The following is a 23469-nucleotide window of genomic DNA, read 5'->3' on the forward strand; positions in this document are numbered from 1 at the left end:
TCTTATATTAGTTTTTGCTCCAAAAGACGCGTTAGAGCTGATGGTCCGGCTAGGTCTTATTTTTAGGGAAATATGGTAGTTTTTGAGACCTAGTTTTTTTGTGTGTGTGATCAAGCTAGGAATTTATAAACCATTAAAAATACAAATTGAAGTCAGTTTACCATAGACAAGCGTTTATAGGTCCATGATGTAATTTCTTGTAACCATTAACTGGCAAAGGACAGTAATGATCTATTTTATTAGAATTTATATTTTATGCCATAGATTTTAATTATTAAGTATAACTTGTTTGGATTTCTTTAGACAGTTCTTCAGCCATAGAAAGGTAAAGAGACCCTTAGAGATTTCTTGCAAATATTTTAAGGTGACTGGATTATTGCTCTGCCACCCTTGCTTTAAAAAAATAAAGTCATTCATTCCCCAGCCTGAAAGTGGTTGTCATGCATACACCCACAATAAATAAATATTGTAAAGCTCATTTATGAGGTCTGGTGTCAGTTTTAGAGCATTTGGGTGTGTACACTAACTTTTTCTTAACAGCCAGGTATTTTCAAGTTATCTGTTAGAATATTAACAGGGTTTTTGTTTGTTTTGTTGCAAATTATTTTGGTCTAGCACTCAAACTTGGTATTTGTTGTGATTCTTTTGCTTATATCATAATTTCATATCCTCAGTTCTGAAATGGAAGCTAAGTCCATCTTGATTTTAGATTTTGTTAATCACTGTTTTCTTTCATTTCTTTTAATTGTTGGGTAGCTGGGAAGTTGGGTTTTTTACCTGATTGCACCTTTTTTTTTTGGAAGATTTTTATTAAAAATATAGTGACCATACAATATTATATTAGTTTCAAATGTACATAATAGTTATTCATTTATATATCTAAAAAAGTGATCACCATGACAAATCCAGCAACCGTTTGGCACCGTACCATGCTATCACAATATTGACTATATTCCCCATGCTGTATATTACATCCCCATGACTTACGTGTTTTATACCTGGAAATTTAGAACACTTACTGCCCTTCACCTTTTTCCTCCGTTTTAATTTTTCAGTTACAATTGACATTCAATATTATTTTATATTAATTTCAGGTGTACAGCATAGTGGTTAGATTTTTATATAATTTAAGAAGTGACCCCCCTACACTAGTACCCACCTAGCACTATATATATATATATAGTTATGCCATATTATTGACTATATTCCCTATGCTTTGCTTTACATCCCAATGATTATTTTGTAACTACCAATTTACATTTCTTAATCCCCTCACCTTTTCTGTACTGGCCCCCATCTCCTCTCCAACCCAAAAAATCTAGTACCCATCTGATACCATACATAGTTACTACGCTATTATTGACTATAATCCTTATGATATACCCTACATCCCCATGACTACTTTGTAACAACCAGTTTCCATGTAATCCCCCTTTTCACCCACCCCCTCAGTACTGCCCCCATCTGGCAACCATCAGAATGTTCTCTATCTTCGTCTTTCTGTTTTGTTTATCTTCTTTGGATTCCATATATAAGTGAAATACCGCATCTGTCTTTCACTTTTGACATACTCCACTCAGTCCAATACACTCCAAGTCCATCCATGCCTCTGCAGACAGCAAGAACACATTTCCTTCCCTGGCCGAGCAGTATTCCACTGTATATACGTACCAGCTCCTCTATCCATTTTATCGACGGCCACCCAGGCTATCGCCACATCTTGGCCATTGTAAATAATGCTGCAGTGAACATAGGGATGAGTATGTCCCCTCGAAGTAGCATTTTGGGTTTTTAAAGATAAATACCAGGAAGTGGGATTATTGGGTCCTTGTTTGTCTCTTGTTGTAACCTTTGTTTAAAAGTCTCTGTTGTCTGGTATAAGTATTATTACCCCAGCTTCCCCATCCCCCACCCCATTTTTCTGAAATAACTTTGCATCCCTTTCAGTCTGTGTTTGTCTTTTAATCTGGTGAGTATCTTGCAGGCAGCATATGTAAGGGTCTTGTTTTCTTACGTATTCAGCTACCCTATGTTTTTGATTGGAGCCTTTCATCCACTTATACTAAAAGCAGTTGATAATGTAGTTATTGCCATTTCGTTCATAATTTTTTGTTTTTTTCATCTTCAAGTTCCTCTAACATTCCTTGTAATGCTGGTTTGTTGATAATGAAATCCTTTAGCTTTTTCTTGTCTGGGAAGCTTTTTATCTGTTTTAAATGATATCCTTCAGTTTTTAATGATAGCCTTGCTGGATAAAGTACCCTTGGTTGTAGGTCCTGGTTTTTCATCACACTGAGTATTTTGTGCCAGTTTCTCCTGGCCTGCAGAGTTTCTGTTGTGAAATCAGCTGACAGTCTTATGGGAGCTCCCTTGTAGGTAACTAACTGCTTTTCTTTTGCTGTTTTTAGGATTCTCTGTCTTGAACCTTTTCCATTTTAATTATAATGTGTCTTGGTGTGGGCCTGTTTGGGTTCCTTTTTGGGGGGACTCTGCAGTTCCTGGGCTTAAATATTTATTTCCTTCACCAGGTTAGAAAAGATTTCAGTCGTTATTCAAATAGATTTGCAGTCCCTTTCTTTCGCTCTTCTTCTGGTACCCCTATGATGCAAATGTTGTTATGCTTCATGTTGTTCCCGAGGTCTTTTAAAACTATCCTCTTTTTTTGAATTCTTTTTTCTTTTAGCTGCCTTGTTTTCTAAATCACTTTTTCAATCCTCTGCTTTATCTAGTATGTTTGTGATTCCTTCTAGTGCACTTTTTCAGTTACTGTATTTTTCACTTCTGACTGGTCTTTTTATGATTTCTATGCCTTTTTTAATGCTTGCTATCTCTTTGTTGAAGTTCTCACTGAGTTCCTTAAGCATCCTTATAACCATTGTTTTGACCTCTTATCTGGTAGGTTGCTTTCCTGCATTTTGTTTAGTTCTTTTTCTGGAGTTTTTTCTGTTTCATTTGGGATGTATTTGTTTCCTCATTTTGGCTACATCTGTTTTTGTTTCTGTGTATTAGGTAGGGCTGCTGTGTCTCCCAATCTTGTCCAGGTGGCCTTATGTAGTAGGGATCCTGTGGGGTCCACTGGCACAGTCTCCCTGGTCACGTGAGCCAGGTGTTCCAGGAGTGTCTCTTGTGTGGGTTGTATGTGCCCGCCAACAGCATTGATTGCTGTTGGCATGTCAGTGGGTTGTATTGACCTGACTCAGACTGACTGGCTGTGGGGTCTGGCCATGTTGACAGTTTATGGGCAGCTGTGCAGGGGGCTTACTCAACTGAGTGGGATTTGCCCCAGTTGGCCCTGATGCCTGTTGAGACCACCCTTTGTGCTGCTTTTGGGGCTAATTGGGTGGTGCTCTGCTGTGGTCTGAAGCCAACCTCCAAGTATGTTCTGAGGTCTCTTGGGAGGGGTTCGGGTCCAGGCCCAGGTCAGCCATGGCCTGTAACCAGCCAGGGACTATCTGATAGGAGCTACAAAGTGATCCACAGTTGGTTGCTGCCTGTGCTCTACCTGGAGGTGCGTGGGAGGGGCCACGCTGTGAACTGAAGATGGCTGCCACCTGTACTGAGTCTAGGGTAGCTCCTGAAAAAGCCAGGATACTTAGGCCTGCTGCCACCTGCTGGCTCCCATAAGGTTCACCTACTGGCAGTTTCTCAGTGAGTCAGCAGGGTGGAGCAGTAGAGATCACCAGGCCAATCAGATTCAGATTTGGCCTGTGGGGGTGGCCAACACAGGAAAAATGTCACCCACCTGCAGCTGCACGGGAGGACCTCATGGAAAATGCCAACTGTCCTCCAGTCCTCCCTCAGACTGTCAGTCTGCCCCCTGTATGCATCCAATGCCTCCCAAGTCACCACCACTCTACCAGAGCCCAAGGTTAGTGCCTGCGCGGGCCCTTTAAGAGGCCCAGGTCACCCATTGCCTGTGACTTCAGGGACTATGTAGTAGGAGCTACAAAGCGATCCACAGTTGTTTACTGCCTGTGCAAACCTGGAGGTGTGTGGGAGAAGCCACCCTGCAAACAGGACATCTGGTACCAGTGCTGGTCCTGGGGTAGCTCCACAAAAAGCAGGACACCTTGAGGCTGGCTACCACCTGCCAGCTTCCTTAAGGTTCAGCCACTGACAGAGCCTATTATGGTATGGAAATTGGGTGGGGAAGGGTCTCAGGGAGTCACTAGAGTGGGAAGTTGTGGTCACCAGGTAAATGCAAATTCTGATTTGGTGCCAGTGCTGAGACTGCAGCTACTCAGCAAAAGTCTCAGAGCACACCAAAGCCAATCACCGCCCACCTGCGGTCTGCCAGACTGATAGTTTTCCAAGAAAGAGTGCAATATGGGTGGGGCTGGCTGCTGACAGAGAAATTGCCTATCTCGTTGGGGGAATTGGGTAGAGTGGGGACCCAGTGAGTCAGCCGGTTGGAGCAGTGGAGCTTACCAAGCCAATCAGATTCAGATTTGGCTGTGGTGGGGGAAGGCTCAACACAGGAAAGATGGCGCCCGCCTGCTGGCTGCATGGGACATGGGCCCCACACAGGGAAAATCGGGATGGTTTCTCCAGTCTCACCCCGAAGTTATACACCCTTCTCCATATGTCTCCAACACTCCCAGAGTCCCCACCCTCTGCTGGAGCCCAAGGTGAGTGCCTGTGAGCAAGTGAGTGTGCATGGCCCATTTATGTGTGTGTTTCCCACAGCCTTCCATCCCACCTAGATGGTTAGAATCCCTGCTGTTTTTCATAGCCAATTATGGGGGCTCCTCTTCCTGGCACCAGTACTCCAAGCTGGGGAGCCTGGTGTTGGGGGGCTGGGGTCCCTTGCTCCTTCATGGGGAACCTCTGTCGCTGAGATAATCCCAGTTTTCAACCACCACATGTGGATGCTGGACAAGATTCAAATCTCCGCACTTCCTAACAGTCTCAACTTGTTATCCCTGATTGCTTTTTTATTGCCAATGCATTACAAATTAAACTCACCTGGAATTGTGGCATGACTGGCCTTGGGCCTGGGGCTTTTTACGTGAGGTATCAACCTGAAAATACTGGGCTTGCAGTTTTTCTTTTCCATAGTTACTGTTTGAATTTAAGTTTTTTTATATAGTAGTAGTGAAGAATTCCCTCAAGTTTTTTCTAAAGAACATGTTTTTATTAAATGCTAATTAATGCCTTTTCTCAGTTTTCCAATTTACTAGGCCACCTTTAATGTCTACTAAAGTAAAATAAAACTTCCAAACTTAAACACTTTTATGTTGCTTAAAGATAATGTGTCAAAATAATTTAACTCGCTATTCATTTTTGACTAAGCAGATATACTGTCCAAATAATGGGACTGTTAAATTACCCCTTCTTTTTTTTAGACTTTGCTAATTAAGTACTGGTTAAGCCTGAAATAGCAAAACCTCTCTCCTCCAAAAATGATACTAGATGGGTGTATTAATGCTTTTTAAAACACTGTGATCCTTCCCTTCATAACCTTTGTTTAATTTTGCAGTTCCCTACTTCTTCATATTTTATTTGTAAGATTAATTTTTTAATGTCTGTATATTCTCATGGACCATGTATAACTGTATGTTTTGGCCACTCATTGTATCCTTCTTTTCTAATACAGTACTTGGCATATTGGTTGGGTTTTATAAATACCAAGACCTGTTATGGGCCAGTCACTGTTCTAAGGACTTGAACGCATATGAACTTAATCCTCATGGAAGCTCTGTGAGGTAGGTTCTGTTATAATATTACAGGCAAGGAAACTGATTTACAGCACAGGTTAAGTAACTTGCCCTAAGTCTAAACTAGGGCAAGTGGGTTGTGAAGTAAAGATTTCAAACTCAGGCATCCTGGCTTTGTGTTCTGTGCTCTTAACTCCTATTCTGTGCTGCTTATGTCTGTCAGTTGAATTAATAGGTCCCAAAAAACATTGGCACATGGCATGGGAAACTAGTAACATTGTGTTTGGTCATCAGGAACAAATTTTAGTTTCATATCTTTTGTTAGAAAATTGTAAAGTGTATTGTTCTTTTTCCTGGATAATTTTAATTATAGTAATGGCTGGATTAAAAATTCATCAATTGTGATTTGATAGCTCTTTGGGTCTCTTAAGTTTATCTAAACAGCCTCCAAAGAAATTTCAGAATAATCAGTTTAAAAAAAATTCCATTGCTATTTTTACAGTGATATGTATTTTGTATATAGTTCTTAAATAGGAATTCACATCTATGTTAGTTAAAATATATAATGAAATAGCATGAAACTTGTTTTGTTTTTTGCCATTAATATGAGACCTGGTTAAAGAAATTATATAATTTAGAGTGTCTGCAACATAAGATACCTGCATTGGAAAGACAGCTAAGATTGTAAACACAGAGACAGATAGCAAAGGATTATTTTAGTTTTTTGTTTTTCTAGGCCAAGTCAGTAGTTATCAAAATATCATTTCTAAACCAGCAGTATCAGCATCTCAGAATTTGTTAGAAATGCTAATTTTTGGCCCCCAACATCAGACATACCAAATCAGAAACTGGGTGGAGGCCCAATAATTTGCAGAATATTTGTTTTATTCAAATATACAATAAAGTTTGAAAAACACTAGGCACATGGAAGTCTAATTAGACTTGCATTTTTGTTTCCTGTTATCAACTTATTTTCTTTCAAATTAACTTTGTTTTAGAACAGTTTTGAATTAAAAAAAAAAAACATTGTAAAGATAGTACAGACAGTTTCTACATACTCCACACCCAGTTTCCTGTTATTAACATCTTACATTGGTATAGTACATTTGTTAGAATTAATGAACCAGTATTGATAACTTATTAACTGAAGTGCATACTTCTTTCAGATCTCCTTACTTTTTACCTATCTTTTTTTTGGTCTAGGATACCCCATTGCATTTAGTAATCTTGAGCTTTTCTTGGTTTTGACAGTTTCTCAGACTTTCTTCAAAACCCTAAAAGTTTTGAGGAGTACTGGTCACATATTTTGTAGAATATCCTTCAAATGGGATTTGTTTGTTGTTTTTCTTGTGATTAAACTTATTATTTTAAGGAAGAAAACCACAGAAATAAAAGTGTTACTCTCATTGGTATCACCTCTTGAGGGTAGAGTATCTACATAAATTATTTAGAATTTTTGTGCTTGGGAGAGTTGTTTTTTCTTTTTAATCATTTATATCAATATGGGCAGGGCAGTATTTTATATTTTGAATTATAATCCAGTACTGCTTTATTTTTTTCTGAGATTGTTCTAGCTTTGGTTATTGTGGTCTTTCATTTAGCTCCTGTGTTCCTTCTCATACCCCTGTCCTATCATGGTGGGTTTGGTTTGGTTTGTTTTGCTTTTTTTTTCTCCACTTTCTTTTGGCACTTCAAGATGCTCCAGTCAGACATTTATCCTGGTCCTTGTTCTTGGAGAATATTAGAAACCAATATCTAGATGTTAGATATACTCATTGCTACTAAGGTGTCTACTTCTAGATGCAGCTAATAGCAAGGAAACGTGTATGTGTACGTACGAGATCGGAAAATTAAGTTCATGAACTCATCCTAGAGAAAGTGCTGCATACCTCATTGCTAAATATCACTACAGTCACCTTCGAAGTACTCCACTTGGGAAGCTATGCTCCAATGTCAAGACCTAGTCCACACTTCAAAGTAATTTTGGAATTCTTTCTGGAATGGCCATCAGAGCTCCCATTGTATTACCCTTGATGTGCTGAATGCCATCAAAAATGTCTTCCTTTCAATATCTCCTTTACCTTCAGGTAAAGAAAAGTCATTGGGGGTCAGATCAGGTGAGTAGGGAGGGTGTTCCCATATGGTGGTTTACTGGCTAAACATGTGAGCTGGTGCATTGTTATGATGCAAGAGCCATGAATTATTGGTGAAAAGTTCAGATTGTCTAATTTTTTCACGCAGCCTTTTCAGCACTTCCAAATAGTAAACTTGGTTAACTGTTTTTTCCAGTTGGTACTAATTCATAATGAATAACCCCTCTGATATCAGAAAAGGTTAGCAACATCGTTTTGATTCTTGATTTGGTCTCATGGAATATTTCTGGTCATGGAGAATTGGCTGACTTCCATTGTGCACTTTGACGTTTTGTTTCAGGGTAATATTGGTACACCCATGTTTCATCACTAGTGAAAATACAGCCCAAAATATTGTTTTGCCTCTCCATTAGGTCTTGGCAAACATCAGCTCTCTTTTGCTTTTGTTCATCGGTGAGCTCCTTTGGGACCATTTTTGCACACACCTTTCTCATGCTAAGATTTTCACTTAAGATTTTCCTAACTTTCTCTATTTCTGTTTACTTGGTCTGCTATGCTTCTCACAGTCAGCTTTTTCTTTTCCTTTTTTTTTTTTTTTTTTTAAGAATTTCGATGGATTTTTGCAATGTTTTCATCAGTTCTGATCGTTACTGTCCGCCCGGCCTGCTCTTCATCAGTGAGGTGTTTTCTCCCCTCAGAAAAACGTTTAATCCACTTGTACACTGCCATTTCCTTCATGGCATTATTCCCATAAACTTGGACTAACATGTCCCCGATTTCACTTCCACTCTTACCAAGTTTAACGAGAAATTTAATGTTTGTTCATTGCTCTAATTCAAGCTCAGAGATTCTCGTTAGGGTACACAAAAACACACAATAATGAATGCCACTCAGCAAGACACTAACACAGGTTGACATGAACACAGCTGTGAGACACTGATATACCAAGGTTATGAATCCTTACCGAGCTGTTTGTACAGTGCTGCCAATGTAATCACATGGTGGCAAGTTCGTGAACTTAATTCTCAGACATTGTATTTCATCTGTGTATAAACGTGAAAGTTTGAGAGTCAATTAATTGGTATTTTTGAAATTCTAAGCTAAATGTTAAAATAGCCCAGGTATGCATATGTAAATGAGTCTCATTTATATCTTTCAAATAGAAAAACCAGTAAATGACAAAGATACAAAAATAGGTTTTTATTTGTAAACCTCATTGCATCACAGAACTTTATGTATCTTTTCTGTTGAAAAATGAAAAAAGCCATACTGTAGTTTTTATTTAAAAGGAATACATTATAATGCAAGAAATTCTAGCAATACAGGAAAATACAAAGATTAATTGTATTTGATACATTTATATCAAATTACATATAATATGATTGCCATTGTAGTGATAATTCACACCTTTATCAAATTACATATTTATCCTTTCCTTTTGGTAGTTGGAATAATCAAATTCTAGTCTGAGCACGTTTGAAGATTATAATACTGTATTTTTGTGTATATTCACTGTATTGTGCATTATATCTCTAGGGCTTATTTACTACTCATTGTAAGTTTGTACGTTAGAACAACATCTGTCTTGATCCCTTAACCCCGATCCTGGTAAATACTATTTTATTCTCTGTTCTTCAAGTTTGGCTTTTTTAAATTCCACCTATAAGTGATATTATGCAGTACTCGTCTTTCTCTCTCTGACTTTTCTCACTTAGCATAATGAGCTCAATGTCCATCCATGTTGTCCCAAATGGCAGGACATCCTCCTTTCTCCTGGGCTATATGTACCATATTGTCTCCCTTTATTCATCTATGGATGGACACTCTTCTTGTTGTTCCTGTATCTTGGCTATTGTAAATAATGCTGCAATGAACATGGAAGTGCATATATCTTTTCAAGTGTTTTAATTTTCTTCAGATAAATACCCACAAATGGAATAATTTCCCTGATAATTAGTGATATTGAGCATCTTTTCATGTACCTGTTGGCCATTTGGATGTTGTTTGAAAACGTGTCTATTAATTGTTCTGCTCATTTTTATATCGGATTGTTTGTTTTCTTCGATACCGAGTTGCATAGGTTCTTTATATTTTTGTTATTAACCCCTTATCAAACATAAGGTGTACAAATTTTTTTTCTCTCATTTTGTAAATTGTGTTCTAATTTCTTTGTTTCTTTTCCTGTGTAAAAGTTTTAAAGTTTGATGTAGTCCCAGTTGTTGACTTTTGCTTTTATTGTTTGTGCTTTTGGTGTTATATCAAAAAAAAATAATAATTGCCAATACCCATTTGGAGAAGCTTCTTCCCTATGTTTTCTTCTAGGAGTTTTATAGTATCAGGTCTTATGTTTAAGTCTTTGATCCATTTCAAGTTAATTTTTGTGCATGGCTTAAGATAGGGGTCTACTGCTCTGCATATATTTATCCAGTTTTCCCAGCACAATTTGTTGAAGAGACTATCCTTTTCCCATTGGATGCTCTTGGCTCCCTTGTCAAATATCAGTTGACCATATTAGCAAGGGTTAATTTCTGGTGGGTATTGTATTTTATTCCATTCATCTTTGTGTCTATTTTTGTGCCAGTACCATACTGCTTTTATTGCTGTAGCTTTGTAATATAGTTTGAAATCAGGAAGTATGATACCTCCAGCTTTGTTCTTTCTCCTCAGGATTTCTTAGGCTATTTAGAGTCTTTTGTGGTTCCACACAAATTTTAGGCGTTTTTTTTTGTTTTGTTTTGTTTTGTTTCTATTTCAGTGAAGAATGCCATTGGTTTTGATGAGGGTTGCATCAAATCTGTAGATGACTTTGGGTTGTATGGACATTATAACAATATTAATTCTTCCAATCCATAAACATGGGATACCATTCCACTTCTTTGTACCTTTGATTTCAGCAAAGTCTTATAGTTTTTGTTATAGAGATCTTTCACTTACTTGGTTAAATTTATTCCCTAAGGATTTTATTGTTTTGATGCTATTGTGAATGGGATTGTTTTCTTTATTTCTTGTTGTTTCATCCTTATTGTATACAAATGTAACTGATTTCTGTATGTTTATTTTGTATTCTGTGACTTTACTGAAATTATTGATTATTTCCAACAGTTTTTTTGGTTGAGTCATTGGGATTTTCTAGGTAGAAAATCTTATCATCTGCAAATAGCAATAGGTTTACTACTTTCTTCCAGATTTGGATGCCTTTTATTTCATTGTCTTGCTTAATTGCTCTAGCTAGTACTTCCCGGTACTATATTGAATAAATGTAGTGGGAGTGGGCATGCTTTTCCTGTTCCTGATCTTAAAGGAAAAGCTATTCAATTTTTCTCCAGTGAGTATTATGTTAGCTGTGGGTTTGTTGTTTATGTCCTTCAGTATGTTAAGGTTATGTTTCTATACGCAGTCTCCTGAGGGTTTTAATCATGAAAGGATGTTGTAATTTGTCAGATGCTTTTTTTTGCATCTATTGAGATGATATGTGATTTTTATCTTTCATTTGATTAATGTGATATATTACATTTATTGATTTGCATATGTTGAACCATCTTTGCTTTCCAGGGATAAATCCCACTTGGTCAAGTATAATCCTTTGTATGTGTTCTTGAATTTAGTTTGCTAGTATTTTATTGAGAGTTTTTGCATCTGTATTCATCAGGGATATTGATCTATAGCTTTCTTGTGGGATCCTTATTTGGCTTTGGTATCAGGGCAGTGCTGGCTTCACAGAATGAATTTGGAAGTATTTCGTCTTCCTAAATTTTCTTGAAGAATTTGAGAAGGATTTGTGTTACTTCTTTGAGTTTTTGGTAGACTTCCCCAGTAAAGCTGTCTCTCCTGGGGTTTTCTGTGCTGCGAGGTTTGAGATTCGATCTCTTTGCTCATTATTAGTCTGTTCAGATTTTCTATTTTTTCTGATTCAGTCTGGTAGGTTATGTTTCTAGAAATTTATCCATTTCTTCTAGATTATCTAATTTGTTGGCATATAATTTTTCATAATAGTCTCTTATGGTCTTATGGATTTCTTTAGTATCAGTTGTAATGTCTTCTTTTTCATCTCTACTTATATTTATTTGAATCTTTTTTTCTTAATCTTGCTAAAGATTTGTCAATTTTGTTTATCTTTGCAAAGAATCAGCTTTCAGTTTCATTTGCTCCTTCTATATGTTTTTCTGGTCTGTATTGTACTTATTTTCACTCTGATTTTCATTATTTCCTTCCTTCTGCTAACTTTGGGGTTAATTTACTATTGCTTTTTCCAGTTCCTTAAGATATAAAGTTATTTGAGATTTCTTATTTCTTAATACAAGGTCTGACAATTAAGTTTGCAAACTCATCCTAGACTACATACCTACCTCATTGCTGAGTATCATTACAGTCACCTTCAAAGTACTGCCCTTTAGGAAGCTATGCACTGACGCCAGCCTAGTCCACCTGTCAAAGCAATTTTGGAACTCTTTTTTTCTGGAATGGCCATCAGAACTGTCATCATATTACCCTTGATGTCCTGAATGTCATCAAAATGTCTTCCTTTCAATAGTTCCTTTATCTTCGGGTAAAAAAAGAAGTCATTGAGGGCCAGGTCAGGTGAATAGGGAGGGTGTTCCAATATGGTTATTTGTATATGTGCTGCCGAAGTGAGCACTCAATATGATTATTTGTTTGCCGACTAAAAACGCCCTCATAGACAGTGCCATGTGAGCTGGTGCATTGTCATGATGCAAGAGCCATGTATTGTTGGCAAAAAGTTCAGGTAATCTAACTTTCTCAGGCAGCCTTTTCAGAACTTCCAAATAGTAAACTTGGTTAACTGTTTGTCCAGTTGGTACAAATTCATAGTGAATAATCCTTCTGATATCAAAAAAGTTTAGCGACATCCTTGCAACAAGTTCATGAACTTAATTGTCAGGCCTCGTGTATGGTATTATCATTATAAACTTTCCTCTCAGAACTGTCTTTGCTGTATCCCATGGTATTTGTTGTATTATTTCCATTTTCATTTGTTTGGAGGTAATTATTTTATTTCCCCTTTGATTTTTTTTCTTGACTCATTGGTTGTTCAGAAGTGGTTTTTTGTTTGTTTGTTTGTTTGTTTGTGTTTTTTGGTTTTGGTTTTTGTTTTAGTTTCCACAGATTTGTAGATTTTCCTCTTGTTGATTTCTAGTTTCATATCCTTTTGGTCAGAAAAGATAGTTGGTATGATTTCAGTCTTCTTAAATTTTCTGAGATTTTTGCCATATCATATGATCTATCCTGGAAAATGTTCCATACACACTTAACAATGGTATCCTGCTACTGTTGGATGGAATGTTCTGGATATGTCTGGTAAGCCCATTTGTTCTAGGGTGTATTTCAATTCCAATGTTTCCTTGTTGATTTTCTGTCAGGATGATCAATCTATGGTTGACAGTGAGGTCCCTACTATTAATGTATTGTGTATTTCTCTCTTAGATCTGTTAATATTTGCTTAATATACTCTGGTTCTCCAATGTTGGTTGCGTATATATTTACAATTGTTACATCTTGCTATATTGACCCTTTATCATTATATAATGACTTTCTTTGTCTCCTATCATTTTTGGCTTAAAGGCTATTTTGTCTGAAAAGAAGTATGGCAGTGCCTACTTTCTTTTGCTTTGCACTGCATGAAATATCCTTCCATTCCTTCACTTTGAGCCTATGTGTGTCTTTAGAACTGAAATGAGTTTCCTATAGGCAGTGTATAGTTGGGTTTTTGTTTGTTTGTTTTTTAACCATCCAGACACTCTGTGCCTTGTGATAAGTGAATTCAATCCATTTATATTTAGTCCTTGATATGTAAGTCCTTGATCCGTAAGAACTTACTAATGTCATGTTATCGTTTGCCTTCTGGTTGTTTTGTATCTCTTGTTTCTTTATCCCTCTGTTTCTACCTTTGTAAAGTGGTGGCTTTATGTGATAATTTTCTCAGGCTCTCTCTCTCTCTCTGTCTCCCTATTTTTTATGTTTCATGACTCTAAATTTTTGCTTTGTGCTAACCAGGTGGCTTACATAAAACATCTCATACAATAAGTAGTCCTGAGGAAAAGGTTTTTAAAAATAGTTTAAACACATGTTCTGTGCATTGATCATATGGTAGCACATATTCTATCTCTAGTGTCCTGGATTGATTATAGTGAATGCCACATAATGACTTATTCTGTTCTAATGATCAACTGTTGATTAAAGATGATAAAAACAAAATAATTTACCAGTTAAAGGAAACATTAAGTTGCGAAGGTTACTGTTTTCCTTCAACTTATTTTTTCAACCACATATGCTGTTTTAGCAAATTGTGTCTTTCTTCAGGAAAGCTACCAGCCAGGAACATAATTAGATTTATAAACTTTTGTCCCCTTTACAAGTGATAAAATAGAGTTGGAAGGAACCTCAAAAACCATTACTCAGGAGGAAACTGATGCCCAGAAATATGTAGTGATTTACTTAGTTGGATAGTGGAAAAGTGACTCTTGGGTCTCAACCCAGTATCCTGTGTACAACAAATATTTAAAGATAAAAGTTAACATACAATCATCTCCTCAGTGTACCCTAAAATAAAGTGTTTTCTAAGGAAATATATAGTATGGTATTGAAGTTAAATCCATAGATTTGCTAACACAATTGTTTTTTACAAAAATATAATTTTATATGCTTTATAAATGTATTTATACTTTATCAATAACATACTTTACTTTTTAAAACAGAATACTCTATTGACTTTTTAAGCAGAATGAATAGGTCATATTTAAAACTTACCCTGATGACTTAGGGTCATTGCTATGCTTCCCACTTATTTTATTGTGGGCCATCAGTGAGATACCCTCTGGTAATATTGAGACATATAGCACATGTTTGTCCCTAAACTAAGAATTCCCACTGTTTTATTGTTTTGTTGGTCAGCAAGCAAGGGTAGCAGGAGTAGTTTCTCCTTGCATCAAACTTTGAGCTGTCACTTCTTATTATAGTTAGTGTGCCTGCCTATAAGGGTTCTTTTCATTTTTAAAAAATTTTTTGTTAGTTTCAGGTGTACAAAACAATGTAATAGACATTTATACCCCTCACAAAGTGATAACCCTCCTCCCCCAATCTACTACCCCTCTGACATCGTATATAGCTGTTATGGTTCCACTGAATCTATTCCCTATGTTGTACTCCACATCCTGTGACCATATATATATATATATATATATATATATATATATATATATATATATATATACATATTAAATTAGAATTGACATTATTATTCAGCTTCATGTGTATACTGCAATTTTTTTATTCTTAACTCTTTTTGGCTAAGTGACTGAACATCCAAACTTGTTGAAGGTTTTGTCATAGTTTATCCATAATTGTGAGTCATTGGGCTCTGCATAAAAGTTGACAGATTCCACAATAGTTTTATACGTAATTTGGTTTAGAGGAGTCAGTATATAAAGGTTTGCGGCAACTATCTGCTTCACCTATCAGACTTATACATTATTCAGTAAAGGTGAACTTATTAAAAGTATGTATATTCACTTTTTCCTTATGATTTGCACTCCACAGCGATTTCACACAAAAAAAGTGCCCTGTACCATTTTACCTGCCAGACTTTTTTTTTTTTCTTTTTTTGGAGGGGAGGTAATCAAATTTTCACACAATCCAAGACACAGTTTGATGAGGTTTGACAAACGTATATAGTTGTGTAACCATCATCCACATCAAGATACAGAAAACTCCCATTATCCCACGTAAGTTTCCTTTATGCCTCTTTGCAGCTCATCGCCTGTCTGCCCCTTACTTGCCCCTGGCAATCACTGATCTAACTGATTTCCAACATCATAGAAATCATATAAATAGAATCATAGTCTAGGTATCCTTTGTGTCTGGCTTCTTTACTCAACAATATCTGTGAATAGTATTGGCAGTTATTTCATTTTTATTGCTGAATAGTATTCCATTGTGGATATACCACAATGTACCCATTCATCAATTGAATTAATCCACTTTAAGATGGTAGGAGCATGCATAAAAGAATCTTTGTGTCATCATGTTTTGCTTCTCTTTTGTAAATACCTAGAAGTGCAATTTTGGAATCATAAAGTAAGTAAATGTTTAAATTTATAACAAACTGCCAAACTGTTTTCCAAATGGCTATACCATTTTGCATTTCTACCAGCAATGTCTGAGAGTTCAAGTTCCTTGCCATAGTTTATTTTAGGGAATTTTCAGTTACTTTGTCTCTTTGCAACGTGACTGGAGTTTTGTTTTGTTTTATTAGTTTAACACTTTAGTGATGAAGTTACAAATTTTTAAAGGGCCACAAAGAACATCTTGGCAGATGAACAAGGTGGAAGTCTAAAATCAGATATGACATGAAAAGCAAGAACAAAAACAAAGATGGATTTCATCCTCAGACTTTCAGTAACACTTTTAGTGGCTAGCCTCTTGGCTGAGACCTTACTATATAACTTCTTTCAGAGTCCCTGCTGCTGCTTGAATTGTAAAGGCTGCAATAGAAATGTGTTTCTTTACTTCTCTCCAGGCTGAATGTGGGTCTGCTTTATTTTCAATATCAAACATAGCATCGTAGATCCCAGGAAATGATTCTCCAGCATATTTGTTGTGCCTACTTGGAGCAAAGATGATGTGTCTATTAGAAAGAAACAAAGAATGCAGGTTGAGCTAATGAGTATACATATATTATAGTTTATATGCTTTTTTCTTTTGTTTCATTCCCTTTTGTTAGACCTCATTATATTAAGTATTCTTTGTCTCCTCCCGGCATTCACTTTTGTAACTCCAAAATGAAGACATATATAATCAATTTGAGATACTTATGTAACAGTATAATTTTTAGCAAAGACAGGTGCTTACAATACACATTTGTTAAGATGTGTCTCATGAATTGAATCATATCATCTTGCCAACCCATATAGTTAGAATCAAGCTAGAGCTTCTTGTAAGTTGTGTGCATTAGTTGTCTAACTGTGGATATCTACAGTGATAAAATATATGCTTTATGGCTCACATATTTAGAGAGAGAGGCGATTGGAAAAAATAATTTATCTTTGTGTCGCCTTTTTAAAGATTTAACAAGAATGACAGTACTCTTCAGACATTAAAAAGCAGTAATTAAAGAGGCTTATGTTCCCAAAATGTCATGAATGGCAAGGATAATGAAGCCCCTTCCAAAAAGGAAAATCGGTTATATATGGGTTGCCCACAAAGACAGTACATTTCTGATCTAGAAGGAAGGTTGTGCAATAGATTCCCAACGTCATCTTCTAAGTAGCTCAAGAGATCAAGCTACTTCTGTCCTCATTAAGTGTCGAATTCTGCGTTCCAGAAGGCGGCATGTTTTATTAACCACATTATCAGGAATTAGGTCCAACACTCAAATCTCACAGCTTTTTCAAGATATATAAGATAATATTATCTGAAACAATACAGATAATACTATATAAGTCAGTATTGATGATTAAAGAGAAATTTATAATGCTAATCACTTAGATTTCCCAAAGTACATCAGGATTTATCACTTTGGCTTTTAAATGTTAATATGGCCTCAAATGGATCTTTCTAACAAAACAAGTAAATGCGCTACACTGTTTATAAGCATTGATATTGTGACCTACATGTGAGTTGAGATATTAAAGATATAGGTCATAGGTATTCTTTAGTATACTTGCCATCTTCTGGAGAATTGTAAAGGGAGAGTGTAGTAAAAAATTATTGATATAGGACTCAAACAAACCTTGTTTGAATCACTGACCTGGCATCCAATACCTTTTGGTCTTTGGCAGATTACCTAACTTCTCAACTTGTCCCATGTGTGTAAAAGCACTGAAATAATACAGGCTCTGCGTAGTCACTAAGTGGGTTTGGGCATCAGAATGCCTGTGTCTTAAAATTAGAGCACTACCACATTTACCTTATGATAGTTACTTAACGTCCCTGTGCTTGTTTCTTCATCTTTAAAAGAGGGGTAATAATGGTCCTGTTCTCAAAGGACTGTTGTGAGAATCAAATGATGATGGAAACCACTCAGTATAACTTGACATTTAATAAATGCTCAGTAAATATTAGCTATTATTCTGAGGCTAAATCCTTTCCATAATTCTCTCAGGTAGAAGCAGCTAATCTTGCCATTTGCAACAACATGGATAGGCCTAGAGGGTACTGTGCTAAATGAAATAAGTCAGACAGAGAAAGACACTGTATGGTTTCACTTCTATGTGGAATATAAATAAATTCAATAAATAAATAAGACACAAATAGACTCAGAAACAGAGATCAAACTGATGGTGGACAAAAGGGAATAGGGTGAGGGGGATGGGGGGAAATGGTAAAGGGGAATAGCATTGATAATATTGTAATAACTATGTACAGTGACAGGTGGATACTAGACTCATTGTGGTGATCACTTCATAAATAATATAAATATTGAATCACTGTATTTTATACCTGAAACTAATATATACCCATTATGCTTTAAAAAAAATAAGTAGCTAGCTAAAAGAGATAATATGACAATGGACAATGTTTAACCAAATCAAATACCCTTCCATGAAGAGTAGACCCCCAAAACTATCCTGGTCCTGTAATAGTTCAAACTCTGGGCTAGTTCTCAAGTATATCATAAAAATACATCTCCCTCCACGATGAACATTTCTGAATTTTCAAGAGGTCTCAAGAACCATAGCAGACTAGACTACAGTCTACATTTAGACTACCTATAATCCTCCTTTTTTCCCTCAACTTTTTCCTCAGTACATTATGAAAATGTTCTCATATATTCATAATCAAATGCAGCTTTTGCAGTCTTCAGCATACCTTATTTCATTTGATGTTTATAAGAAAAGTAAGTTTTATTTAATACTCTACATTATAGAGTGTTTGTTTTCTATTGTTCTTGTAACAATTTACCACAGATTTAAAGGCTTAAAACAACACAGTTTATTATCTTACAGTTCTGTAAGTTAGAAGTCTGACATGGTTCTCACTGGGCTAAAATCCATGTATCAGCAGGGCCATAATCTTTTGTGGAGGTTTTAGGGGAGAATCCGTTTCCTTGTTTTCTAGCTTCGGCCTCCCTTATTTTTCCATCTGCATAAACAGCAACAGCAGGTCAGAGTGAGACCTCTTCATGTGGCATAACTCTAACTTGCTCTTCTGCCTCTCTTTTACTTTTAAGGACACTTGTCATTACGTGATTGAGCCTACCCTGATAATCCAGGAAAATTTCTGTCATAAAGTCACATGATTAGCAACCTGAATTCTATCTGCTACCTTAATTCCTCTTTGTCATGTTATCTAACATATTTAGAGGTTTGGCTATTATCAAATGGTCATCTTTGGGAGACACCATTAGTTTGCCTACCACACAGAGCAATTTATGGAAATTTTCTTAGAGAAAAAATGACCAGAGGAGTATTATAATGTATAAAATGCATTCAATGAAGGATAGTTAAGGAAATATCACTTATTTGGATTGTTGTGATGTATTGTGTATTATCGACAACTCAGTTAAGTTTGCAGAAATTAATTTCAAAAATGCTTTTCACTCCACAATACAGATTTATACTTCTGAATTTTATGATGAATGTTTTAAATATATTCCACAGTAAAAACATTTTATTTTAAAATATGTACAATTTTTACTGATTCATTCATTACTAATCTGAACATTATGATTTTATGATAAATACATATATACATACAGCTATATAATAAATGTATGTGTACACATTGGGTTACTGATTTTTTTAATCCAATATTTATCAATTCTAAGTGATAAAAATTTTATTGCACTATAAATCTGGTAATCTCTCTTTTTTTGAAGTTCATGAAATAACAGGCCTTGAAAATGGCATCGATCCAGTACATATACTGAAAATCTTTTATCTCACATTCTTAAATAATATACCAGTTTGTTTTTAACCTGATTTATGTTGCCAGACGAGAAAAAAATTGAAATTAGTTACTATTTAAAGGAATGAAAAATTCTGGGTAGCTGGGATTAGTATTATAGCTACATTTCTCTAAGGAGTTATTGGCAAAAGTGGGAGTATGTAATAAATATGACTCATATGTATTTAATAAAATAATCCTCACAATCAGGAAGGGAAAAATTATTTCCACATCACTGCAAACTAAAGCATAGCAATATGAACTTTTCTTAATTATATTTTTTATTATTGAGATATAATTGAAATATAACATTGTTAGTTTTAGGTATATAACATAATGATTCAATATTTGTATATATTACCAAATGATCACCAAAATAAGTGTAGTTAACATCTGTCACCGTATGTAGTTACAAATTCTTTTTTCCTTGTGATCAGGATTTTTAAGATTTACTCTCTTAGCAACTTTCAAATATGAAAAGTATTTCAGTATTATTAACTAGTCACCATACTGTACATTACATCCCCATGACATTTTAAAACTGGGAGTTTGTAACTTGGGACTACTTTCACCCATTTGGCACACCCCTCACCCCACCCGATGCCTCTGGCAACCACCAGTCGCTGTATCTATGAAAGTGGTTTTTTGTTTGTTTTGAATTCCACATATAAGTGAGATCTTATGGTACTGTCTTTCTGTCTGACATTTTATTTAGCATAAGGCCCTCAGTATCCATCCATGTTGTTGCAAATAGCAAGATTTCTGTCTCTTTTGTGGCTGAACAATATTCCATTGTGTGTATCTATATCTATATATCTATATTTTTAACTCTATACACATAGCTATATATCATATTTTCTTTATCCATTCATCCAATGATAGTCACAGGTTGTTTCCATATCTTGACTATTATAAATAATGCTGAAATTCATATAGGGGTACATATGTCTTCTCGAATTAGTGTTTTTGTTTGCTTCAGATAAATACCTGAAAGTGGAATTCCTGGGTCATATGGTAGATCTATGGTATTCTTAATTTTTTGAGAAACCATAATCTGTTCCATGGCTTCACCAACGTACAATTCCAACAGTATTTGAAGGTTCCCTTTTTTCTACATCCTGTCTAACACTTGTTATTTCTTATCTTTTGGATAATAACCATTCTATTATGTGAGAGATAACATCTTATTGTGGTTTTGATTTTCACTGCCCTAATAATTAGTAATGTTGAACATCTTTTCATGTGTCTGTTGGCCATCTTTATCTCTTCTTAGGAAAAATGTCTATATAAATCCTTTGCCATTTCTAAATCAGGTCTTTGTTGTATGAGTTCTTTATATATTTTAGATATTAACCCCCCTATCAAAGTATCATTAGGAAATATCTACTACCTCCCGTCCCCCTTGCCCTTGGGTAACCACTAAACTATTGTCTATGTCTATGAGTTTTTGTTTGTTTGTTACTTTTTCTTGTGGGGTCTTTGTCTGGTTTTGGTACCAAGGTAATGCTGGACTCATAAAATGAGTTTGGAATGTTTCCTCATCTGCTACTTTTTGGAAGAATTTAAGATTGGTATTACTCGTTCATAGTAGTCTCATGTGATCCTTTGTGTTTCTGTGGTATCATTTGTAATGTCCTCTCTTTCATTTCTGATTTTATTTGAGCCCTCCTTCTTTTTCTTCGAGTCTAACTAAAGGTTTGTGTATTTTTTATTTTGTTTAAGTGAACCAGACTTAGTTTCATTGATCTTCTCTGTTGTCTTTTTAGTCTCTATTTCTGCTCTGATGTTTGTTATTTCCTTCCTTCTACTCACTTTGGGCTTTATTATTATGTTTAGTTCCTTGTGGTGTAATGTTAGGTTCTTTGAGATTTTTCTTCTTTCTTGAGATTGGTATTTAGTGCTATGAACTTCCCTCTTAGAGTTACTTTTGCTGCATCCCATAAATTCTGGCATGTTGTATTTCCATTTTTATTTGTCCCACGTATTTTTTGATTTGTCTTTTGATTTCTTCATTGACCCATTAGTTGTTCAGTAATGTGTTTTTATTTTATTTTTTTTAAATATTTTCCGTTGTGGTACATATTTTTTTAATATTTTTTTATTTAAATATAGTTGGTATACAATCTTATATTGGTTATGTTAGTTTCAGATGTACAATACAGTCATTTGACATTTTTATACCTTACGATATGATCACTCCACTAATTCTAGCAATCATCTGTCACCATGCAAACGTATCACATTATTGACTATATTCCCCATCCGCTTTTAATACATTCCCCCACTCTTCTGGTTATCATTCCTTTGGTCTCTATTTCTATAATTCTGTTTTTGGTTTTTTATTTTAGATTCCACATATAAGTAAAACCACACAGTATTTACCTTTTTCTGCCTACTTATTTCACTCAGTATAATAAAGACATTTCTCCAAAGAAGACATACAAATAGCCAACAGACATAGGAAAAGATGCTCAACACATCACTAATCATCAGGGAAATGCAAATCAAAACACAGTGAGATACCACCTCAGACCAGTCAGAATGGCTATTACCAAAAAGTCAACAAATGATGTGTTGGCAAGGATATGGAGAAAAGAGGTCTTGTGCATTGTTGGTGGGACTGAAAACTTGTGCAGTCCCTATGGGAACACTATGAAGTTTCCTCAAAAAACTAAAGGTAGATGTACCATACTACTTAGCAATTCCACTTCTGAGTATTTATCCAAAAAAAAACAAAAACACTAATTTGAAAAGATATATGCACCCCAATTTTCTTGCAGTATTAACTGTGTTTCCCTGAAAATAAGACTTAGCCGGACAATCAGCTCTAATGTGTCTTTTGGAGCAGAAAATTAATATAAGACCCAGTCTTCTTTTACTGTAATATAAGACCGAGTTTTACATAAAATAATATAAGAACTGGTCTTATATAAGGTCTTATATAATATATAAGGATCTTATATTAATTTAACTGGTTCTTATATTAATTTTTGCTCCAAAAGATGCATTAGAGCTGATTGTCCAGCTAGGTCTTATTTGGGGGGAAAACATGGTATTTACAATAGACAAGATATGGAAGCAACCTATATGTCCATCGATAGATAAATGGATAAAGTGGTATACACACACAATGGAATATTATGCATCAATAAAATAGAATGAAATCTTGTCATTTGTGACAATATGGAAGGATCTAGAGGGTATTATGGTAAGTTAAACAAGTGAAATAACATGTTTTTTAATCCACATATTTGTGAATTTATAGGTTTTTTGTCATTGATTTCTAGTTTCATATGATTGTGGTTGGGAAATTTGCTTGATATGATTTCAATCTTCTTAAATATGTTAAACTTGTGTTGTAGCTTAATAGATGATCTGTCTGTGAGAATGTTTTATTTGTACTTGAGAAAAGTATGTTTTCTGTTGCTTTGGATGGAATGTTCTGTATATATCTTTTAAAGTCCACCTTTAGGCCGATGTTTTCTTACTGATTTTCTGTCTAGATGATCTATCCATTTATGTAAGTGTGGTCTTGAAGTCCCCTAATATTATTGTAATGCTGCTATTTCTCCCTTTACTTGCTTTATACATTTAGGTGCTTCTATGTTGAGGGCATATAGATTTATGGTTATATTTTCTTGATATATTGACTCCTTAATTATTATATAATGCCCTTCTTTGTGTCTTATTATTTACTTGAAGTTTATTTTTGTCTGATATGAGTACAACCACTCCATTTTTTTCTGGTTTCCACTTGCATGGTATGTCTTTTTCCATCCCCTCTCTTTCAGTGTGTGTGTCCTTCCATTGGAAGTGAG

General features: G+C 35.4%; 1 protein-coding gene across 2 annotated transcripts in view; it reads right to left on the bottom strand.

Annotated features, from left to right (window-relative positions):
* Window positions 1–15995: 15995 nt before the first annotated feature.
* The window catches only part of NAALAD2 (N-acetylated alpha-linked acidic dipeptidase 2), a 48985-nt gene continuing 41511 nt past the window's right edge, over window positions 15996–23469 (bottom strand). The window contains exon 19 of one of the 2 annotated variants that reach the window (XM_074335619.2): window positions 15996–16391. In XM_074335619.2, coding sequence (XP_074191720.2) covers window positions 16202–16391 — 190 coding nt within the window. In that variant the 3' untranslated portion in view covers window positions 15996–16201. The remainder of the gene's footprint in view (window positions 16392–23469) is intronic. The other variant, XM_088791519.1, reaches the window with a different exon arrangement.

This window comes from Rhinolophus sinicus, chromosome 14, assembly GCF_057876585.1.
Source record: "Rhinolophus sinicus isolate RSI-liver-muscle chromosome 14, RSI-T2T, whole genome shotgun sequence".
Lineage (NCBI taxonomy): Eukaryota > Metazoa > Chordata > Mammalia > Chiroptera > Rhinolophidae > Rhinolophus > Rhinolophus sinicus.